This window comes from Macaca thibetana, chromosome 3 (assembly GCF_024542745.1).
Source record: "Macaca thibetana thibetana isolate TM-01 chromosome 3, ASM2454274v1, whole genome shotgun sequence".
Taxonomy (NCBI): Eukaryota; Metazoa; Chordata; class Mammalia; order Primates; family Cercopithecidae; genus Macaca; species Macaca thibetana.
Genome location: NC_065580.1, coordinates 139658394 through 139681627, shown reverse-complemented (window position 1 = coordinate 139681627; position 23234 = coordinate 139658394). Strand labels below are relative to the sequence as shown.

At 53.5% G+C, this 23234-nt stretch overlaps 4 protein-coding genes across 13 annotated transcripts in view; 2 read left to right on the top strand and 2 right to left on the bottom strand.

The window, feature by feature from the left end:
* IFT22 (intraflagellar transport 22) overlaps positions 1-23234 on the bottom strand; it is a 984170-nt gene that overhangs the window by 212759 nt on the left and 748177 nt on the right. The gene's annotated exons all lie outside the window — the stretch shown is intronic.
* Positions 1-23234, top strand: part of CUX1 (cut like homeobox 1) — a 1083765-nt gene that overhangs the window by 338447 nt on the left and 722084 nt on the right.
* FIS1 (fission, mitochondrial 1) overlaps positions 1-23234 on the bottom strand; it is a 386064-nt gene that overhangs the window by 291683 nt on the left and 71147 nt on the right. The gene's annotated exons all lie outside the window — the stretch shown is intronic.
* COL26A1 (collagen type XXVI alpha 1 chain) overlaps positions 1-23234 on the top strand; it is a 203275-nt gene that overhangs the window by 166274 nt on the left and 13767 nt on the right. For both annotated transcript variants that reach the window (XM_050783734.1, XM_050783735.1), the window contains exons 4-6: positions 12310-12371; positions 19418-19574; positions 21942-22040. In XM_050783734.1, the coding sequence (XP_050639691.1) occupies positions 12310-12371; positions 19418-19574; positions 21942-22040 (318 nt within the window). The remainder of the gene's footprint in view (positions 1-12309; positions 12372-19417; positions 19575-21941; positions 22041-23234) is intronic.

The window sequence follows — 23234 nt, the reverse complement described above, 5'->3', positions numbered from 1 at the left end:
CCGGCCACTGCACTCCAGCCTGGGCGACAGAGCGAGACTCCATCTCAAAAAAAAAGAAAAATAAAAAAAAAAATAAAAATAAACTGGTTGTACCATTGATACTCCCACCTGCAGTGTATGAGAGTTCCAGTTACTCTGCATCCCCTCTAATACTTGTTTAAAAATAAAATAAGAGTAACTGTTAGTCTTCTTAATATCAGCCATTCTAGTGGGTATGTGGGAGTATCACACTGTGGTTTAATTTAAATTTCCCTGATATGGCAAATGAACTTGACCCCCTCTTCATACGATCATTGGCCATTTGGAGCTCTCATTTTGTGCATATACATATTCTAAGAATCCTCTTCCAGTTGGTGATATACTTCTTCATCCATTCTCTTAATGGTGAAATTCTTTTTTTTTTTTTTTTTTTGAGACAGAGTTTCGCTCTTGTTGCCCAGACTGGAGTACAATGGCATGGTCTCGGCTCACCACAACCTCCGCCTCCTAGGTTCCAGCCATTCTCCTGCCTCAGCCTCCTGAGTTGTTGGGATTACGGGCACACACCACCACACCCCGCTAATTTTGTATTTTTAGTAGAGACGGGGTTTCACCATGTTGGCCAGGCTGGTCTCAAACTCCTGACCTCAAGTGATCCACCCACCTTGGCCTCCCAAAGTGCTTGGATTACAGGCGTGAGCCACTGCACCCAGCCTGAGAGATTCTTAATTTTAATGTGGTCTACTTTATCCATTTTTAAAAATGGGAGCACTTTTTGCATCCTGCTTACGAACTCCATTCTGAGGTCATACAGGTAGTCACCTATGTTTTGTTCTAAATGTTGTATTGTTTTATCCTTTACATTTAGATCTACAACCCAATTGACTTTCTTATGTGGTGTGGATTAGGGGTCAAATTCTTTTATTTTTCTTTTCCATTTGGATATCCAGTTGACCAGGACAATTTATTGATAAGTCTATCCTTTCTCTTCTGTACTGCATTTGTACCTTTTTCATAAGCCCAGTGATTGTGTAAATGCAGATCTATTTGCCTTACTTTGCACCAATAATTCAGTGTCTTATGTAGTATAGTTCTGTAACAAGGTCTCAATTCTGGTAGTATAAATCTTTCATTTTTGTTCTTCTTCAAGACAGCCTTGACTAGTCTTGGACATTTGTATTTTCATATACATTTTGGAATCAATCTGACAATTTGCACCAAAGAAAAAAAAGCCTACTGGGATTTTGAATGGGATTGCATTGACTCTGTAGATCAACTGAGAAGAAGATATATGTATATATATAAATTTATTTTCAAAAACAACAGTTGTGGACGGGTGCAGTGGCTCACACCTGTGATCCCAGCACTTTGAGAGGCTGAAGCGGGCTGATCACTTTAGGTCAGGAGTTCGAGACCAGCCTAACCAACATGGTGAAACCCTGTCTCTACTAAAAATACAAAAAATTAGCCAGGCGTGGTGGTGGGCGGCTGTAATCTCAGCTACTCGTGAGGCTGAGGCACTAGAGGTGCTTGAACCCAGGAGGCAGAGGTTGCAGTGAGCTGAGACGGCACCACTGCACTCCAGCCTGGGTGACAGAGCGAGACTCTGCCTCAAAGAAAAAAAAAAAGACTATTGCAGCGACATCAATGATTAATCACCCACACTCCCCCTACTGTTAGGGAAAAAACCTTCTATACAGTTGAGTTACAAAGGAAAATCAAGACAATGTATCAGGCACCTACAGCCAGAAAATGCTCTGTTGTTTCCAAAGGTGTAAACCTGATATGTTTGATGTTCCAGCGTAACACACCAACCCAGTGGTATAGACACTGACATGTTCAATATACTAGTGTAACACAGCAGCTGCAATTTTTACTGGGATGGAGAGAATTAACATCTTTATAATATTGAGTCTTCCAATCCATGAACATAGTATATCTTTCCATTTATTTCGTTCTTATTTAACTTCTCTCAGTGATGTTTTATAGTTTTCGGTAGATTTAGTCCTATGTAATTTCAATTTTATGATGCTTTTGTACATGGTATCATTTAATTTCATTTTCTGTTTGCTTGTTGTATGTAGGAATATGGTTAAATTTTATAAACTGTCTTTATATTCCAGCCACTTTGCTAAACTAACTTAATAATTCTGTAATAGTAGTTTTTCATTAGATCTTGCTGAGGGAAAGATGCTTTGGCCTGTGGTCCAGCCATGGTGCAAGATGCATCAACCTTGAATAAGGGTTGGATGTGGAGGCAGAGAGGGAGAAAGACAGACTCTGCCAGCCAAGTCAGCAGAACCCCCAGGGTTATAGACAGACTTTGTCCACGCCCATCATGGTCCAGGCACTTGCTTTCATATCATATTGAGAATTGGTGCCCCAGAGAAGAATCTTGTGAATCTTATGATTTGTGCGTGTGTGGCATGGCCCTTGATGCCAGCTTTCTAAGAGCCAGGTGGGGCACAAGTGCTGAGGTAAGTTCCCACTCAGTATCCACAGTTTGACTTCATTCTTTTTTTCGTTGTTGTTGTTGTTGAGGCAGAGTCTCGCTCTGTCACCCGGGCTGGAGTACAGTGGCATGATCTCGGCTCACTACAACCTCTGCCTCCCGGGTTCAAGCAATTCTCCTGCCTCAGCCTCCTGAGTGAATAGCTGGGACTACAGGCGTGTGCCACCACACCTGGCTAATTTTTTGTATTTTTAAAAGAAACGGGGTTTCATCGTGTTAGCCAGGATGGTCTCAATCTCCTTACGTCGTGATCCGCCCTCCTCAGCTTCCCAAAGTGCTGGAATTATAGGTGTGAGCCACCGAGCCCGGCTTCCGACTTCATTCTTACTTAAGTTAGAAAGTGACCAAAACGTTTAGAGACTTTCTTCCTTTGACCCCTCTCCTACATGGCAGTCCAGCCTTTACGCTGACACCCCGATGCTACCCTGCTGGCTCACCTCTCAATGGGATTTTGATAATGGGGATCCAGCCACTCTCCTTGGGGACAGCTACAGTAAGCCATAATGCCCTCCTATTTGCCATGATATCTTTTTAGCTGGAGCAGAACTGCGTTTTCTTTCTTTTCTTTTTCTTCCTTTCTTTTTTTTCTTTTTTTTTGAGATAGTGTTTCGCTCTTGTTGTCCAGGCTGGAGTGCAATGGTGCGATCTCGGCTCACTGCAACCTCTGCCTCCTGGGTTCAAGCGATTCTCCTGCCTCAGCCTCCCGAGTATTTTTAGTAGACAAGGTTTCACCATGTTGGTCAGGCTGGTCTCGAACTCCTGACCTCAGATGATCTGCCCGCCTCGGCCTCCCAAAGTGCTGGGATGGAAGGCATGAGCCACCGTGCCCAGCCGGAACTGCGTTTTTAAGGATGAACTGCGAAACAGAGGGGGAGGTAGGGAATAGGACTGTCCAGAGGAAGGAACTGTGTGTGCAAAGGTTGGAGACTGGGGAATGCTCGGGGCATGGCCTGGCTGGAGGAGGCGTGGCCTGGCTGGAGGAGGTGTGGTCTGGCTGGAGGGGGTGTTGTCTGGCTGGAGGAGGCGTGGCCTTGCTGGAGGCGATGTGGCCTGGTTGGAGGGGACATAGTCTAATTGGGAGAGTGTGGCCTGCGGGAGGGGCATGACCTGGCTGGAGTCGGCATGGCCTGGCTGGAGAGAGCATGGCTTGGCTGAAAGGGGAGTGATCTGGCTGGAGGAGGTGTGGCCTCGTTAGAGGGGATGTAGCCTAGTTGGGGCAGTGGCCTGGAGGGAGCATGGCCTATCTGGAGGAGGTGTGGTCTGGCTAGAGGAGGAGTGGCCTTGCTGGAGGGAATGGGCCTGGTTGGAGGGGCCAAGGCCTAGCTGGGAGGGTGTGGCCTGGTGGGATGGGGTGTGGCCTCACTGTGGTACTGGCCTGGCTGGCAGGTGTGATGGTGAGAGACCAGGGCAGACAGGGGCGCTAAGCTTAGCCATGCCAAGGACTTTTTCCTCAGGCCAGTGGGGGCTGTTCTGTGTTGCTAGCAGAGGGTGAGGTGACCAAAGTCTGACCAGTAGAGGAAGGTTCTTAGTGACCTCCAGAAGCCCCATGGGGGAAGAGGGAGACCAGAAAGAATGTGTGTCCCGAGACAGACCTCTTGAGTGGAGTGGGAAGACCCTGTGCATAGTAGCATGGAAAGGTGCCTGATGTATTTGTGTTAGGCTCAGCCTGGCTGTTTTCTGTCTTCTGTCACATTGGGGAAACTGAGTCCACTGTGAACTTCCTTATTCCTGTGGTCCCCTATGAGCACTCATGGCCAACCTAACTGGCCTGTTCCCAACCTCATCCCCATAGCAACTGACCCCAGTGACCTCCTTGGAGTTTTCTTCTCCTAACGGGGTCCAGGAGTCTTGGCTGGAGTCAAAGTTCTCTGGATGGATTTTTCTTTTTTTTTGAGATGGAGTTTCGCTCTTGTTGCCCAGGCTAGAGTGCAATGGCGTGATCTCAGCTCACTGCAACCTCCGCCTCTCAGATTCAAGTGATTCTCCTGCCTCAGCCTCCCAAGTAGCTGGGATTACAGGCGCCCACCACCACACCCAGCTAATTTTTGTATTTTTAGTAGAGATGGGGTTTCACTATGTTGGCCAGGTTGGTCTCGAACTCCCAACCTCAGGTGATCCACCCTCCTCAGACTCCTGAAGTGCTGGGATTATAGGTGTGAGCCCCCGGGCCCAGCCTTCTGGGTAGATTTTTAGGATCTCCTCCAACTGGGCCCTGGTTGGGGTGGCCTACTGGTGACACCCACCCTGCACATGCCCTCTGCCTGCAGACCACTCTCTGAGACCTCTCACAGAGGGAGCCGAGACTCTGGGGACAGGACCATCCATGTGCCTTGCCTCCCACTGGCGTCTTGTGGCCCAAGTAGACTCCGGCTGCCTCTTTACATTTCCCTGCAATAACCAACTCCTGCCCTATCTGCAAATCCCCTCTCAGGGCCCAGGCCTTGGGAATCCAGCCTCATTTGGAAGGCGGGTCCTGCATTCTGGGAGCAGAGCCACCAACAGGAGCAATGCTGACCAAAGGCAGATGGCAGGTGGATTTGGCAACTGTCTCCTGCAGTGGGTGGGCAGATTTCGGAAGTAAGAGGCCGAGGAGAAGGTCACCAGTGGCAAGAGTGAAGAGTCCCGGAGCTTGAGGCCTCTGGAGCTGATCCAGTGTAAACCCCTTTTATAGATGGGGAAACTGAGGTGTGGAGAGAGAGAGGGTGTCTCAAGCCACACAGTGAGTTCCTGGCCGACTTAGAACCAGGTCTCTATAGTTCTCTTTACAATGAGCACACCACACAATCAACTCTCTCTCTCTCTCTTTTGAGACAGCATCTCAAAAGGACACTCCAGCCCAGGCTGGAGTGCAGTGGCGCAATCACAACTCACTGCAGCCTCCACCTCCCAGGCTCAAGCAATCCTCCCACCTCATTCTCCTGAGTAGCTAGGATTACAGGCACACGCCACCACATCCAGACAATTTTTTTTTTCTGTTTACAATTTTTTTTTATTATTATTATACTTTAAGTTCTAGGGTACATGTGCATAACGTGCAGGTTTGTTACATATGTATACATGTGCCATGTTGCTGTGCTGCACCCATCAACTCTTCAGCACCCATCAACTCGTCATTTACATCAGGTATAACTCCCAGTGCAATCCCTCCCCGCTCCCCCCTCCCCATGATAGGCCCCAGTGTGTGATGTTCCCCTTCCCGAGCCCAAGTGATCTCATTGTTCAGTTCCAACCTATGAGTGAGAACATGCGGTGTTTGGTTTTCTGTTCTTGCGATAGTTTGCTGAGAATGATGGTTTCCAGCTGCATCCATGTCCCTACAAAGGACACAAACTCATCCTTTTTTATGGCTGCATAGTATTCCATGGTGTATATGTGCCACATTTTCTTAATCCAGTCTGTCACTGATGGACATTTGGGTTGATTCCAAGTCTTTGCTATTGTGAATAGTGCCGCAATAAACATACGTGTGCATGTGTCTTTATAGCAGCATGATTTATAATCCTTTGGGTATATACCCAGTAATGGGATGGCTGGGTCATATGGTACTTCTAGTTCTAGATCCTTGAGGAATTGCCATACTGTTTTCCATAATGGTTGAACTAGTTTACAATCCCACCAACAGTGTAAAAGTGTTCCTATTTCTCCACATCCTCTCCAGCACCTTCCAGCCAATTTTTAAATTTTTTCTAGAGACGGGATCCTGCCGTGTTGCCCAGACTGGTCTCGAACTCCTAGGCCCAAGCTATCCTCCCACCTTGACCTCCTAAAGTGCTGGGATGACATGCATGAGCCACCCCACCTGGCCTGCTCTCTATGTCTCTGTCTGTCTCTTTCTCTTTTTTTTCTTTTTTCTTTTTCTTTTTTTCTCTTTTTGAGATGGAGTCTTGCTCTGTCACCAGGCTGGAGTGCAGTGGCGCAATCTCGGCTCACTGCAACCTCTGCCTCCCAGGTTCAAGCGGTTCTCCTGCCTCAGCCTCCCGAGTAGCTGAAATTACAGGCGCCCACCACCACGTCCAGCTGATTTTCTTTTTGTATTTTTAGTAGAGACGGGGTTTCACCATGTTGGCCAGGCTGGTCTTGATCTCTTAACCTCGTGATCCGCCCGCCTCAGCCTCCTAAAGTGCTGGGATTACAGACGTGAGCCACTGCGTCCAGCCTGTCTCTTTCACACACATGTGCTTGTGCATCCACAAACACACAATGGTTTGCCTGGTACGTTGACACTTCCAACATACACCTATTGGCAAAGGTTTGCCCCGCATGGGTCCTAGACACTGGGAAAGGCACTGTGGCCCCAGGTGCTCCAGGGCCAGTGTGTTCTCGAAGGGGCAGGACACGTGGGACTCTTCATAATCCCAGAAGGTTAGAGACCACATAGTAGGGTGGTTCGGGCAGGGCCTCCTCCAGTCAGAGCCAGGAGGGGACAGGATCAGCACCCCCCTCAGCATTTCCATGTTTCCAGCGCTCCAGTGAATAATCAGAGAAAGTTAAACAAACGTGCTTTAATTGCCTGTCAATGACAGACGCCAAGGGAATGAAAATCCCGTCCGGTTCTGGAGCGCCTGCCTGGGATGGGGGTGGTGTGGCGAGTCAGAGCTGGCGGGGCCTCCTGGGCCTCACCACAGCTGGGGAGCTGGACCCACCCCACAACCCTCATGTCCACCGTTGGCCAAGCTGCTCCTCACCTGCCAAGCAGGGTGCCCAGTGCCAGAGAAAACTGGGCCCAGGCCCAACACAATTTCCAGAAATAGGTATTTGCGAGAGCCGGGCCTCTCCCTCCATCCACTGACCTTCCCCCCTGCAGGGGGAGGGACCTGCAGGTCCTAATTGTTGCCTCAGGCCCTGGAAACGCTCTGCTCAAGGCCCCTAAAAGCCTCCAGATTGTGCAGTTTGCCCGGAGTTCCTGGACAGACCAGGGCTGTCATTTGTAACTTCCCCATGTCCACCTCCTCCTCCTCTTCCCTCAGGCCCCAAGGGTGGAGTGGTGTCTTCCTGTGTGGCTGGAGAGGTGCTTTTCCCTCACCTCCCCTTCCATCCCCTCCCTTCCCCTCCCCCCCTCCCCTCCCTTCCCCTCCCCTCCCCTCCCTCCCCTCCCCTCCCCTCCCTCCCCTCCCCTCCCCTCCCTTCCCCTCCCCTCCCCTCCCTTCCCCTCCCCTCTTCTCCCTTCCCCTCCCGTCTCTGACAGGGTCTTGCTCTTGCCCAGACTGTTGTGCAGTGGCACCAACATGGTTCACTGCAGCCTCAACCTTCTGGACTCAGGTGATCCTCCTGCCTCAGCCTCCTAAGTAGTTGGGACTACAGGGACATGCCACAATCCCTGCTAATTTTTGTATTTTTTTGTAGAGAAGGGGTTTCACCATGTTTCCCAGGCTGCTCTCGGCCTCCTGGACTCAAGCGATCCTCCCGCCTCAGCCTCCCAAGTAGCTGAGACTACAGGCACGCACCACCATGCCTGGCTAATTTTTGTATTTTTTTGTACAGACAGGGTCTCACTATGTTAACCAGACTGATCTCGAACTCCTGGGCTCAAGTCATCCACCCATCTCAACCTCCCAAAGTACGAGGATTCCAGGCATGAGCCACCACACTCATCCTTCTTTTCTTTTTAAAATATGTTATTTTGTTTTAAGACTAGATGCTGTGGCTCATGCCTGTCATCTCAGCTCTTTGGGAGGCTGAGCTGGGTGGATCACTTGAGGTCAGGAGTTTGAGACCAGCCTGGTCAACATGGCAAAACCCTGTCTCTACTAAAAATACAAAAATTAGCCAGGCATGGTGGCACATGACTGTAGTCCCAGCTACTTGGGAGGCTGAGGCAGGAGAATCGCTTGAACCCAGGTGGCAAAGGTTTCAGTGAGACAAGATTGCACCACTGCACTCCAGCCCAGGTAATAGAGCAAGACTCTGTCTCAAAAGAAAATTACTTTATGTTAGATTCAGGGGATTACATGTGCTTGTTTGTTACATGCATAATAGTAGGGATTGGACCTCTAGTGTACCCATCACCCAAATGTTTTTGGTTTTTTGTTTTCGAGACAGAGTTTTGCTCTGTTGGCCAGGCTGGAGTGCAATGGCTCAATCTTGGCTCACCGCAACCTCTGCCTCCCGGATTCAAGCGATCCTCATGCCTCAACCTCCTGAGTAGTTGGGATTTTAGGCATCTGCCACCACGCCTGGCTAATATTTGTATTTTTAGTAGAGACGGGGTTTCACCATGTTGGTCAGGCTGATCTTGAACTCCTGACCTCAGGTGATCCTCTCACCTCGGCCTCCCAAAGTGCTGAGATTACAGGCGTGAGCCACCATGCCTGGCCTCATTACCCAAATGTTGAGCACTGTACCAGATAGATAACTTTTCAATCCTCATACCCCATCTTTATGTCCATGTATACCCCTTGTTCAGCTCCTACTTATAAGTGAGAACATGCAGTATTTGATCTTCTGCTTCTGAGTTTGTTCACTCAGAATGACAACATCCAGTTGCATCCATGTTGCTGCAAAGGACATGATTTCATTCCTTTTCATGGTTGTGTAATATTCCATGGTGTATATGTACCTTGTTTTCTTTATCCAATCCACCACTGATGGACACTTAGGTTCCATCTTGCTTTTTCCAAGTGATCCTGGTCAACCCACAGGACACAGCTACTAGAGAGGGGTCATGGATCTCTGCTTTCAAGTAGACAACCCCTGAAGGCAGGTATTTGGGTCTGTGCAGCCCTGCCCCTCTCCTTACCAGTATTAGAGTGTTGACACAGTGTCATTCAGTCACAGGAACATCCGCAGAGCCTTCGGGTGGATGAGAGATGATTAGAGGTAGAGGAGAGGAGGTGGACAGATGGGGAGCAGGGTGAATGTATAGGTGGGTAGATGGGGGTGTTTAGGGTGGGGGTAGCATGAGGTGTAGGATGGGTGGCTGGGTGGGTGGGTAGATAGGTGAACAAATGGAACCCTGTTCATTTTGATCTCTGCCTTTCCCATTAAGGGCTTCTTTTAGCACTGCAGGAATCATTGGTTGTGTAAGTTTAAGAGGAAGGCATTAGGCTGGGCGCGGTGGCTCTCACCTGTAATCCCAGCACTTTGGGAGGCTGAGGTGGGTGGATCCCTTGAGGTCGGAAGTTCGAGAGCAGCCTGGCCAACATGGTAAAACCCCGTCTCTATTAAAAATACAAAACTAACCGGGTGTGGTGGTGCAGGCCTGTAGTCCCAGCTACCCGAGAGGCTGAAGCAGGAGAATCACTCGAATCTGGGAGGTGGAGGATGCAGTGAGCAAGTTTGCGTCACTGTACTCCAGCCTGGGTGACAGAGTGAGACTCTGTTTAAAAAAAAAAAAAAAAAAAAAAAGCAGGCACTGAAAGCACCCTGGACACCAGGGCCTTGTTGACTGGGGACTTCATGGAGGCTGGTCTTTTAGGGACTCCGCCATTTCATCAGGGACATCCCCAAATGTCAGTGTCAGTGGATCTTTCCTCTCGGTGGGTCCCTGTTTCCAGGGAGGACTCCCTCCCCTGCCCCATCTGGGACATCTTGAGCCCCAGGAGAGCCAGTGGCTCCCAGTTTCCATCCCTACCTTGGGTTTGCAAGGCTGGCTGGCGCACCTGGCTGCATGCAGCTTGCAAAATAGTATTTGCATTGTTCATCTGCCAGGAGGTCCCTCCGCCTTTCCCTTTGCTTTGTGGTTTTTATACCTTTTTTATTTCTTGTTTTTTTTTGTTTGTTTGCTTTTTGTTTTTTGTTTTTTTGAGACTGAGTCTTGCTGTGTTGCTCAGACTGGAGTGCAGTGGCACGGTCTCGGCTCACTGCAAGCCCCGCCTCCCGGGTTCACACCATTCTCCTGCCTCAGCCTCCCGATTAGCTGGGACTACAGGCGCCCGCCACCTTGCCCAGCTAATTTTTTGTATTTTTTAGTAGAGACGGGGTTTCACCATGTTAGCCAGGATGGTCTTGATCTCCTGACCTTGCCTGTCTCGGCCTCCCAAAGTGCTGGGATTACAGGCGTGAGCCACCACGCCCGGCCTACCTTTTTATTTCTTTATCAGCCCTTTCCTGAGAGAAAACAGAAGGGAACCTGTGTTCAATCTACCATGTTTAACCAGAAAGCCACATCCCTTTATCATGTGTCTTTGGTGAAGTCCTGTCTGGTCCCAGAGTCAGAAAACTGTATATATTCTTCTAGTTGTTTGAATGTTCAGTGTTTATACCTCAGTCTTTAGTCTGTTTTATGCATCAGAGGTACTGACAAGGCTTTATGGAGGAGAAAGAGTTCTATTCCTTAACAAATGCTTATAAATCACTGACTTGGGCCAGCCAGGAGTAGAAGGGAGGGAAGCAGGGAGAGGGGCCCCCTGCTAGGCCACGTGTCGCTGGGGAGCAGAGAGTAGGGTGTTGCCCCCTCTTGACCCGAGACTGAGCACCCTGAGGGTACAGCCTCGACCACCTATTACCAGGGTCCTAAGACTCCCCCGACCACCCGTGGTTTCTCCCCAAACATCTGTTGCAGAGGAATCGCCTTTTTTTCTTTAAGGACGGGGAACATTTCAAGGTGGTTTGCATTCGGTAACAAAGACAGGGATATGTCCAAGAACAAGGGGGAGGCTGACAGTGTTGGGGGGCCGTGGACTGTACGCATGAGCTGCAGCTCTCACCACTCCCAAGCAGCACCATGGTCAGCCGCAGCGCGCCGAGTGGGAGCTATCCAGTTACCCAAATACCTCTTAGGCGTCTGTTTAACAAGGGATGCGGATCGTGCAGGGTCAGGCTTTGAACTGAGCTGAGGAAAGAGAGACTTTAGGCATCCCCTGACTTCTAGAGCAATAAAAGCTCTTTAGAACAGCTTTGAACCGTCTATTTCGTCATTAAAGAGCTCCAGGTCTCGGGCCTCCGGGGAGACAGACATTAAAAGATAATTACAGCCCAGAGAGATGTGTGCTTGGGCGGGGTCAGCATCAGTAGGCTCCTAATTGGCCTTCCGGGCTCCAGTCCCTCCCACTTCCACCCACTGCACGCTCTGCTGCCAGAGCGAGCATCTGCAAATGCAAATCTGACCTTGAATTTCACCCGCCTAAGACCCTCCAGTGACCTACGGACACTGCCACAGCCCTTCCCAGGCCCCTGGTGTTAGAGCTCCTTGACCTTTCCAGCCTTGGCGGCCCCCAAATGTGTTCCCAGTTGGCCAACCTGCCCTGTTCTCACTCTTCTCTCGCCTCGGAAAATGCACTCTTTCAGAATGCATTTCTTTTTCTTTTAGAATGCATTTGCTCTTCTCTCTGCTGAACCTGGCCAGTTATTGTGCATTCCTCAGGTCTCATCTTTGATGCCACTGCCTCTAGGACGTCCTCCTTGATTGCCCTCCCCCCCCGCCCCACCGACTGGACTGGCTTTGGCATCCCTTTCCCAGTCTGTGTCTATTAGCCCAACTCTGGTTCTCAAAGTCAGGGGCCCACCTCAATATCTGTTCATCAATTGTCAGATATTTTTTGAGTCCCTGCTTTGTGCCAGGCACTGAGATTCGTGGGTGAACAAAATAGAAAAAGACCCCTGCCTTCATGGTGCTCACCAGCTCACAGCATCACCTTGTCTGAATAAACAGACAGTACAGTGTACTGTGCGTGCTCAGAAGGGAGGCTCAGTGGTCCAGCAGGCTGCATGGAGGAGGGGTCTCTGAGGGTGAGGCTTTGAAGGATGAATAGGAGTTTTCCAGGCAAAATGACTGGAGATGTTTCTGCTTGCCCGCCTGCCCAGAGGCTATCCTGGTGACTGGGCTGCTCTCTTCCTAGGGTCTACAGTCTGCTTTCATATTAGTTCCTCTTCTCTTTCAGAATGCATGAACTGCACCCGGCTCAGTGACATGAGTGAGCGACTGACCACACTGGAGGCCAAGGTCAGTCGGGCTGGGGAGTCTGGGCCTGGGGAGCTGCCTGGGGACCTGGGGTGGTGGGGAGAGGAGTTGGGCAATCACTGGGTGTGGCTGTGGAATTCCCAGCCCCAGGTTTCCCAGCAGGCTTGGACAGCCGTCCCAGGTACTGTGTACCGTTCAGGCCTTGGTGGCTCTGCGTGGCCTTCTTGGGCCGGGAGGTCCCAGGCAGCAGGCTGGTTGTGGGCAGGGCAGAATGGTGCTGAGCTCCCGGAACCTGGGGGCTGGGAGATTGGACACCCAGAGGACAGTGGAAAGAGGAGGGAGCCTCTGTCCCTCCAGGGCCACTCTTCCCACCTCCAGAATGGGGCTGGGCACAGAGGAACCGATGGGAAAAGACTGTGGAGGAGGAACTGCTGGGAAGTGACCAGCTTTCAGCCCAGTCTATAGGAAGAGGACTCCCTCAGTGGAGTCAGCCCAGAGGCAGAAGGAATCCCTAAAGGCCAAGTAATTTACCTGGCAGTGACCCCAGGCAGCACTGGGCAGGGAGAGAGGCAGGGAAGGGTATGCCCAGTACAGATGTGTTCATGGGCAGGTGACCTGTGGGAGCACCTGGGCTCCATCTCACACTCCCTCTGGGAGGCGGTGGTTTTGCGCACACTTCAGGGCCCGCCCACTTTAGGGCGATGAAGCCAGACATCTCTCCTGCCCCTCACCGGGTGACACTTCCCCGAGGGTACTTCCTGTCTCAGTTAGCTTGTGCAAGGTCCTGTGGCTGAAGAAAGCCCTTGGCAGAGTTGCAGATGGCCACAGGCCGAAGCCAAAGCCAGGTGGGGCTGAGGGGTGTGCATGGGGCGTCAACAGTGTCTGCCCCGATGGGGACAAGCCCCGTTCTCACCCAGAGGGCTTGGTAAGCAGGCTCTGGTGTTTAGCCAGAGAGGCTTGGCCTCGGGGAGGACAGGTCTGGAGGGATGAGGCAGCCTCCAAATATCTACAAAGCCTCTTGGGACAGCAGGGTCTGCTACATTTCGTGGCCCCCCAGGGGAGAGCCAGCACCAGGAGGCTGGAATCACCTGAGCCAGAGGCAGAGCTCTCTCCGGAGCAGAACTGCGGCGACCGGAGCACGTGGCATTGCCCAGAGAGAGTGTGTGAGCAGGGCCACGTGGCAGGGAGGCGGGGTGAGGACCAGGGACCTGAGAGTGTGGGGCTGGAGCCCCAGGCAGCAAGAGCCCCTAGAAGACAGCAGGGCCAGGGTCAGCCGTGCCTCCACCCGGAAGAGCACACATACACACACATGCATACCCACACCATACATGTGCACACACATGCACACACATAGACACCCGTGCACACACATCAGTGTGTATGTGGAGACACACATACATATATACACATACAGACACACACATTTGCACATGTGCACACAGACACACGAATACATGCAAAACCAGGGACACACATATGTAATACCCATGGTCACATGCACAGATACTCAGGCATACGTGCACACACAGCATGCATGCACATGGTCACACATACATATACACACGCATGCACACACATGACACAGATGTGCACACATTAACACACACAGCCCTTGACAACTCCACATTACCCTTGGCCCTGACTTCTGCCCTGGGGGTTGCAGGTGAGCATGGCTTGGAGTCAGACATGTGTGGGACCGCCATCCGCCAGCTGGGTGACTCTCTCACAGCCCCCCCGCCCCTCATCTGTAGAATGGATCAAAGCATCAGCCCGGGAGGGCTGTCGAGAGTCTCCAGGGAGATGGCAGTGGGAACTGGCTTTGGAAATGGTCTAATGCTGACCAGGAGTCAGGGATTAGTGCTGTCACCTACGTCAGCCACGTTACTGTTCCCGCCTTACAGATACAGACACGGGTGTGTGGGAGACATCTGTGCAAAGCAATGACGGGGGACCCCAAGGCATGCATTCGCGGCCTCCCTTGTCCTCCGGCCCTTCCGTAGGTGTGCAGGGTCTCCCAGCAGCCCAGGCCTGGGATGAGAGAGACCCGTCTGCTCTCCTTGGAGTCTTAACTCTTGGGGGACAGGAGTGGAGGGTTCCAGGGAGCAACTGTTTCCACATGGGCTGAGCTGGGCCGGGGCCTCTAGAACGGGTGCAGGGGAAAATGCTGAGGGGTGCACTTCTGGCATCTGAGATTTTAGAGAAGGCGGGGACCCCGAGCCATGCCCAACCTGATGGACATTTTCCTAGTACCGGAAGCTTCTGTGTGGTTTGGCGCAGAGCAGCGGCCCTGGCCTCAGCCCGGTATTGTGGGTGTTAAAAGTCGCAGCTCTAGGGGAGGGGGGGCGCATTGCCAGCTGTCCCCCACCCACCTGGCCCACGCCCTCCCATCATGAGCAATTCCTCCCTGTGGCCTTCCCGGCCCTGACACCCTCTCCACCGAGGGCCCCAGCTCCATGGCCTCCAGCAGCAGGCCCGGGGCAGGGCTTGCCCTGTGACGCTGAGCTGAGCGAGAGGTCTGTGTCCTCTCTGTGCGCCTTGAGGGCTGGAGGGAGGGACAGCAGTGCGTGGCAGGAGCCCAGGCCAGGATTCCCACCCTTTCTCCACTCAACCTTGGCCAGCCCTTCCCTCTGGATCTCAGTCGGATGGCCTGGAAAATGGAAATTGGAGTTGCTTCATTTTGAGGCTGGTCCGGAGTGGGGAAGCTCAGGCAGCTCTTGAGTGGGGAGCTGGGGGAGACAGCTTGGGCCTGGGGTGTGCAGAAATGGAGGAGCTTTGCAGCCCCCCTCCTTTTGACAGTTGTCTGCATTTCTAGGTAGGGGCTGGGAGGCTCCTCTCTTAGGTCCTGCATCTTGTCTGGAGCACTTTCTGGCCGCCCACCTGCCCACTCCATGCCCACCTGCCCACTCCATGCCCACCTGTGTTGAGAGGGCCTCTAGGAGGTTTTATTTTTATTTTTATTTTTATTTATTTATTTATTTATTTTTGAGACGGAGTCCCGCTGTGTCGCCCAGGGTGGAGTGCAGTGGCCGGATCTCAGCTCACTGCAAGCTCCGCCTCCCGGGTTTACGCCATTCTCCTGCCTCAGCCTCCCGAGTAGCCGGGACTACAGGCGCCCGCCACCTCGCCCGGCTAGTTTTTTGTATTTTTTAGTAGAGACGGGGTTTCACCGTGTTAGCCAGGATGGTCTCGAACTCCTGACCTCGTGATCCGCCCGTCTCGGCCTCCCAAAGTGCTGGGATTATAGGCTTGAGCCACCGCGCCCGGCCTATATTTATTTTTTTCAGACAAGGTCTCGCTCGCACTATCACCCAGGCTGGGGTGCAGTGGCGTGATCTCAGCTCACTACAACCTCCGCCTCCTGGGCCAGGTTCAAGTGATTCTCCCGCCTCAGCCTCCTGAGTAGCTGGGATTACAGGTGTGCCCCACCGCATCTGGCTAATTTTTGTATTTTTAGTATAGACAGGGTTTCACTATGTTGGCCAGGCTGGTCTCAAACTCCTGACCTCAAGTGATCTGCCCGCCTCGGCCTCCCAGTGTCAGGATTATAGGCGTGAACCACTGTGCCCAGCCCCATAGGGAGCTTTGATGGCCCAGATCAGAGGGCCCCGAGAGGCAGCGGCCTGGAGAGGGGAAGGGAACACCAGATGGGCTGGTTGCCAAGACAGCCCAGCGGCACTAGAGGCCATGCCAAGGTCAGGTGAGTCTGCAGGAGCCAGGACACAGAGCTGTGTTTTCAGCTCAGATCAGAGACTAGGGGTCAGCCAGGGCAGAGGCTGGGATCCCAGCAGGGTGAAGGCAGAGCCAGGACAGGAGCCAGGCAGGCAGATCCCAGACAGGGAAGCAGAAATCAGATGCATAAACAGCAGCATAAAACAGCATAAAACAGCAGCAACCCAGAGCCTGGACACTTGGGCTTCTGCTCCCTTAGACAAGAAGTCTGCTTTGGTATGTCAGGAAGGAGGCAAATGAGAGAAACCTGGCCAATGGTAGCTTATTCCATAAGGACATTTATTGTTTATTCAACAAGAAGTCCAGGAGTAGAGGTGGTCTCAGGATTGGTTTGGTGTCCAAGGAAGCCAGGCTGTTCGCTGACTTCTTAGTGAGTTGGCTTTTGTCTGCATTGGTTGATGCCTCATGATTACAAAGTGGCTGCTGCAGCTCCAGGCATCACATCCTCACCTTGTATGTAAAGGCAGGAAGTGGAGGGTGAGGTGAAGCTCCCAAACAGACTCCTTATGTTTCATGAGCCTGTGCTGGGTGAAGTGACCACCTCCTAGTTGCAAGGGAGCTGGGAAACTGAGTACCTGGCCAAGCAGAAAGGGATTGCTCGGCCCGGTTCAGATCAGTCCTGATTCCTTTCCTGGGCCACATGCACAGAGGCACAAGAGGGAGTTCTGGAGCAAGGGAAGAAGGGGCAGCAGAGGCCAGGCAACCTGCAGAGTCCACTCCATTTGCTCTCCCACTGGTGCCGACCTAGGAGCTGGTCCAGGATTTCTGCCACCCTCTGTTCCTGGGACAGGCTGGCGGGCAGAAGGCCAGCAGGGCACCGGGGAAGATTCCTGCCTGCCCTCCCCTCTCCTGCCCCGGGCTTTACTCTCTGACCTCATGGACCGCAAACAGTACACAAGAGTCACGGAAGCCTCAGAGTCCCAGCAGTCTCTGGTGTGGAGAGGGCAGTGCCCCGGCCAGTCTGCCAGGCCGCAATGACATCATCAGGGCCACTGCCCCCGAAGGCCGTGGCCTGGTTTTCTTGGGCTGGGTCCCCACGCCCACAGCTGCCCGCCCAGGTGAGCTCATGCCTGGGCAGTAATAGGATCAATTTCTCCGGGTCAGCCACAGCCAGGCCAGGAGGGCTGAGACACTGGCCAGGGCAGATTCCAACCAGGGCCCCTCTGTCCAGGTCTGCAGGCTCTGTGGGCAGGGGTGTCCCGGTGGGAGGTGCCTCATGAAGGAGAGAGCTAGGCCTTTTGTACTGGCTGGCGGGTCACTTCAGGGGAAGCCAGAGCTTTGCCCAGAATGGGGAACGCTAGGGGATGCCTGCAGGAGCGCAAGGCGGGATCCCTCCCCAGATCTCTCCAGGCTCCGCCCTAGCCTCCCCCCACCATCCCTGCCTCCTCTCATGGTCCCTTACCTCCACCTCCCGGTCCTTGGGACCGCCCCCTGTTAACTATGACTATCTGAGGTCCCCCTGGGATACTGCAAGCCACCCCACCCCAACTTACCACTTTCACTCCCAAGCCTGCCCCTCTCCCATGTCCTTGTTCGACTGGGGGCATTTCTACTATTCCCAGCAGCCAGGCCTGAAACGGAGACACACCCCAGCCTTCCCCCCACCTCCTGCCCCCAGCCCCGGGAGCACCAGGGCCTGACGCGTCTCCAAATCCCCTGCGCTGGTCGTCCCAGGCCCCTTCCATAACGTGACCTGACAGCCACCGTCTCCTTGCTCCTCCCCAGAGCCCCTAACCTTGGTTCTGGCCCATCAACTTCTCCAGGGATGCCAGCGGCTAGGGCAGGAATCGGAACCCTATCCTCCTTCTGGAGATTCAGGAGACTGGGGTCCACCCTTCACTGCTGTGTGATCTGAGCCAGCCGCCCCAGCTCTCTGTGACTCCACCAAGTTCGGCCAGGGTCGAGGCAGAGCTGTTGGGAGGATGAACTGTGGTTTGGTGGATGAGGTACTGCTTGGGACCCCGGCCTCACCGCCCATTTGCTGGGTGATTTCGGGCAAGTCACTTGCAGGCTCTGAGCCTCTGTTTCCATCTCATTTGTGATATCTCCACACTGACTCTCCCAGTTTCACGGACCCTTCTAAGGACCAGAGAGGGGAATGGCTGAAAGAATTGGCCCTGGGGGTCAGGGGGCCCTGGGCCAGACATCCAGGCCATCAGAGGGCTGTGTCCCTTAGTGGGGTGGAGGGAGAGCCCGTTCCGCAGCCCACAGCAGGGCCTGAGCCCAGGGGGCCCAGCCAGAACCCTGGGTGCAGGGTCAGAGCCCTGAGCAGCCGCTGAGTGCACCCTGGAGATGCACCTGCTGGGGAGGAGCCCAGAGCAGGCCACTTTGTCCCCAGGGATCCCAGGACTGTCCCCCAGGCCCAGGGGCACTGCAGAACTGGTGAGGGGGCGACTCAGGGAGACCGTCTGCCTGTGCACCATGGACCCTCAGCTCAGCCCAGCGGGTCCCTCACGCCCCTGGGCCCCAGGACCCACCCAGGTTCCCAGCAGGGATCTCCACCCACCCTGAGCCTCCTGCCGGCCTCTTTGGGAGCAGCAGGGACTCATGGGGCTTCTGAGTCCTGTCTCTCAGGTCTTTAAAGGAAGGAGAAAGTCTCCTGGTCCCAGGCTCTGGGTCTCAGCCACCTTTGACTCCTGCCTCCCTCAAGCGGAGAGAGATGGGGCCGCACTGCAGGCTGGTCCCAAGCAATCGTGGCCACTCTCGTTTTTCTGGAAAACCTTCTACAGGTCATGTGCCACAAGGGGCGTATTAATACTCACCCTTCCTCTCTCCTCCCTCCCTTTCTTCCCTTCCTTTTCTCTCTGTCTCTGTGTGTGTGTATGTGTTTTCTCTCTCTCTCTTTTTTTGTAGATGGGGTCTCGATGTGTTGCCCAGGCTAGAGCGCAGTGGCACAATCGTAACTCACTGTAGCCTGGAACTCCTGGGCTCAACCTCCTGAGTAACTGGGACTGCAGGCATGTGCCACCTCGCCCAGCTAATTTTTTTAATTTTTTGCAGAGATGGCGGTCTCACTATGTTGTCCAGGCTGTTCTCAAACTCCTGGCCTCAAGTGATCCTCTAGCCTCAGCCTCTCAAAGTGCTGGGATTTCAGGCATGAGCCACCGCTTCCGGCCAGCACAGGGACTTTGACGGTGTCCGAAAGGCACTGCTTGAACCTGAGGGTCCAGGAAGACTTTCTTAATGTGAGAAGGAGGAGAGGGCTGGGATGGAGGGAACCCCGGCTATGGGTGAGGTGCTCCCACTAAGAAGCGTGACGGGGCACACGCAGTGTGGACAGCTGCAGGTCTCATGGGGTGCACACACGTGTCCCTGCCCTGGTCTGACTGGGACCTGATTCTCTGTCTCCTTTGGCCCAGGTCCTCCTGCTAGAAGCAGCAGAACGGCCCGCGAGCCCCGACAACGACCTGCCGGCTCCCCAGATCACCCCTCCCCCCTGGAACGAGGACTTCTTCCCCGACGCCATCCCTCTCGCTCACCCGGGGCCACGACAGAGAAGGCCCACGGGCCCAGCCGGTGAGTGAGGGCTGCAGAGAGGACAGGCTGGGGCAGCCGAAGGAGCCTTAGGCATGGCATCCCAGGGTCTCCCTGGAGAGGCCACACACTAGGCTCCCTGGATCAGACATGCCACCTGGCATTTTGAAAAATTAAGCTAACAGTTGAAAACTGGGGGATTTTACCTAAAAGCCAGGATTTCTAATTTTTCTTAAAAAGTAGACGATCTGGCCAGGTGCAGTGGCTCTGTAAGGCTGAATCCAGGAGTTGAAGGCTGGGGTTTACCATGAGTGATCAGGATCTGCACTGTGCCAATTATTAAATATTTTCATATCAGATATGAAAATATTTCAAATGCAGATATAATTTTTTTTTTTTTTGAAATGGAGTCTCTCTCTATCACCCAGGCTGGAGTGCCGTGTCATGATGTCGGCTCACCGCAACCTCTGCCTCCTGGGCTCAAATGATTCCCCTGCCTCAGCCTCCCGAATAACTGGGATTACAGGCACGCACCACCAAGCCCGGCTAATTTTTGCATTTTTAGTAGAGATGGGTTTTTCCATGTTGGCCAGGCTGGTCTCGAACTCCTGACCTCAAATGATCTGCCCGCCTTGGCCTCCCAAAGTGCTGAGATTACAGGTGTGAGCCAGCACAGCCAGCCTGATTTCTGTATTTTTTAGTAGAGACAGGGTTTCACCATGTTGGCCAGCTGGCCTTGAACTCCTGACCTCAAGTGATCCACCCGCCTCAGCCTCCAAAGTGCTGGGATTACCGGTGTGAGCTAGCGCGCCCAGCCTACAGATACCATTCTTAATCTTCACACAAAGCTTGGAAGCTTTGAGGTTACAGGGGAGACACCTGAGACTCAGAGAAGTTAAGTGACACCCCTGGGGTCACCCAGCAAGCCAGGGGCATTTTGCCTCCGTGATTCTCTGCCCTTCGAGCCCTTTGGAGTGGGCGCTGTCCCCTCCCCTCTGTTCTGTGTGTCCATTCTGATGCCGGGTTGGGGAGCAGGGGCAGAGCAGGGAGGAGAGATGCATGACAGAGGTGGCCTCCAGTGGCCAGTCCCAAGGCTGGGGAAGGGGATTGAAGGCACTCTTTGAAAGGGACTGAAGGCTGTGGGAGGAGGGCCGAGCTCAGGTCTGCTATGGGAAGGGGAACCTCTCGCTCTGGTCCGCTGGCCCACCCCTGGAGCTGCTGTCCCTAAAGTCTCACACCCAGAGCGTTATCCCATGCCCACATTCTTCAAATCTTTCTTCGGGGATGGAGGATGAGGGGGCTTCCCATCCCACCGGGGACCCAGGCCCCTCAAAAGGGGATGCCTGGCGAGACCTTCCCAACCAGGGAAATGCAGTTTCAAGAATGGCCACCAGGTGGCGCACACACCCTACCCATGGTGACATCTGCAGCCAACCTGGATCCCAGAGAGCAGGTGGGGCTCTTCGGAGGCCAGCAGCCCTCAGCCAGGCCCTCCCCACCATACCACAGTCCCATGCAGCGGAGTGCAAAGGGCCCTAAGACTCCGCGCAGGTCCCTTCATCAGATCAGAAAACTTTTTTTTTTTTTTTTTTGTCTGAGACACGGTCTAGCTCTGTACGCCACTCTGGAGTGCAGTGGTGTGATCATAGCTCACTGCAGCTCAGATGTCCTGGGCTCAAGCCATCCTCCCACCTCACCCTCGCCAGTAGCTGGGGCCACAGGCATGCACCACTACACCCTGCTAACTTTTGCATCTTTTGTAGAGATGGGGTCTCACTAAGTGGCCCAGGCTGGTCTCAAACTCCTTGGGCTCAAGTGATCTTCCTGCCTCAGCCTCCCAAAGTGCTGAGCACACACTTTTGAGCAACCTCTCTGGGCCAGAGGGAGAAAGGACTGTCCCCTGGCCACACAGCAGGCCTTACCTCTCCATCTCCTTGTCCACCCTTGGGGCTTGGAGACCTGTAGCTGGGAAGATCCGTCCTTCAGGACCTCCTGGGGCCTCCTCGGAGGCCGCGTATTGGGGAACACTTTGCCACAAGCCCGGTTCTTGACCCTAAGCAGGGAGACAGTAGGGTGTAAGAGAGGGACCTGGAGCTAAGCAACTTCAGCTGCGGCCTGGCTGTGTGACCTTGGGGAAGCGACAACCTTCCTGAGCCTCAGTTTCCCCGCATTGAAAATGGGAACGAAAGCAGTTCTTGGAATCATAGATGTTCCTAAGTGCAAAACTAGTTTGTAAATTATAATAAACAACAACTCCAAGGTGATGTCAGTGACTTTGCCTGTTTGGGGAGTTCCAGGCAGGCGGGGCTCCTGGGGGAAGGTGGGCCAATGGCCCAGGGAGCCAAGCCTGGAGCCGCTGGAGGCTGGGGGTCCACTGTGTTCTGATGCTGTGTCTCCTTCTCTCCCCAGGGCCCCCAGGGCAGACAGGACCACCAGGGCCTGCAGGCCCCCCTGGGTCCAAAGGTGACCGAGGCCAGACAGGAGAGAAGGGCCCAGCAGGGCCCCCTGGTATGAAAACCCCCCACATATATGATGTTGTCAACCTGCGGAAGGGGCTGGGCTCTCTCCCCTACCGGAACAGGCGAGGTGTCCCATGCACCCACAGCCCTGATCTTGCTGAGTACAAGAAAAACAGGGTCTTTTTTTCTTTATTTTTTGAGAGGGAGTCTCACTCTGTCGTCCAGGCTGGAGTGCAGTGATGCCATCTTTGCTCATTGCCACCTCCGCCTCCCGGGTTCAAGCAATTCTCCTGCCTCAGCCTCCTGAGTAGCTGGGACTACAGGCGCCCGCCACCACGCCCAGCTAGTTTCGTATTTTCAGTAGAGACGGGATTTCACCATGTTGGTCAGGCTGGTCTCGAACTCCTGACCTCAGGTGATCCACCCGCCTTGGCCTCCCAAAGTGCTGGGATTACAGGTGTGAGCCACCACTGCACTTGGCACTTTTTTTTTTTTTTTTTTTTTTTTTTTTTTTGAGACAGAGTCTTGTGCTATGTTGCCCAGACTGGAGCGCAGTGGCTCGATCTTGGATCACTGCCACCTTCACCTCCCAGGTTCAAGCAATTTCTCCTGCCTCAACCTACTGAGTAACTAGGATTACAGGTGCCCACCACAGCTAATTTTTGTATTTTTAGTAGAGAAGGGTTTCACCACAGGCTGGTCTTGAACTCCTGACCACAGGTAACCTGCCTGCCTCAGCCTCCCAAAGTGCTGGGATTACAGGGGTGAGCCACGCCGCCTGGCCAAAACAGGATCTTCAGGGGGCTTCGGGTACAGGCATGAGTGTCGAGGCTGTCAGGGGCCAGGAGCTGTTCTCAGCCATTTAAACACCTCCAGAGACCACCCTCTCGACTCCTCCTGGGTCCTGCGGGGGAAGGACTCCTGGTTCAGCAGGTACAGGGCCAGCCCAGGATGATGGCTTACACTTGGTGTCCCTGCCACAGGGCTGAGGTCCCTGGGAGGGACCAATGGGCCTCTGGCCACAGCCTTTGTTGATTTCACTGTCCCTGCCCCGCTCACCCTCCCCAGCTGCTCCTAAGTATCCCCTCTGGACTGGGCTGGGAAGGGGAGCCCATTTCAATTACACCCCAGGACACCCCCAAGGAAGACTGTGGATTGGAGGCCACCACTGACTGGCTGTGTGTCCCTGACCAACCTTGTTTCTTTCAGGGCCTCAGTTTCCCCATTTGTAATGTCGCAGCCA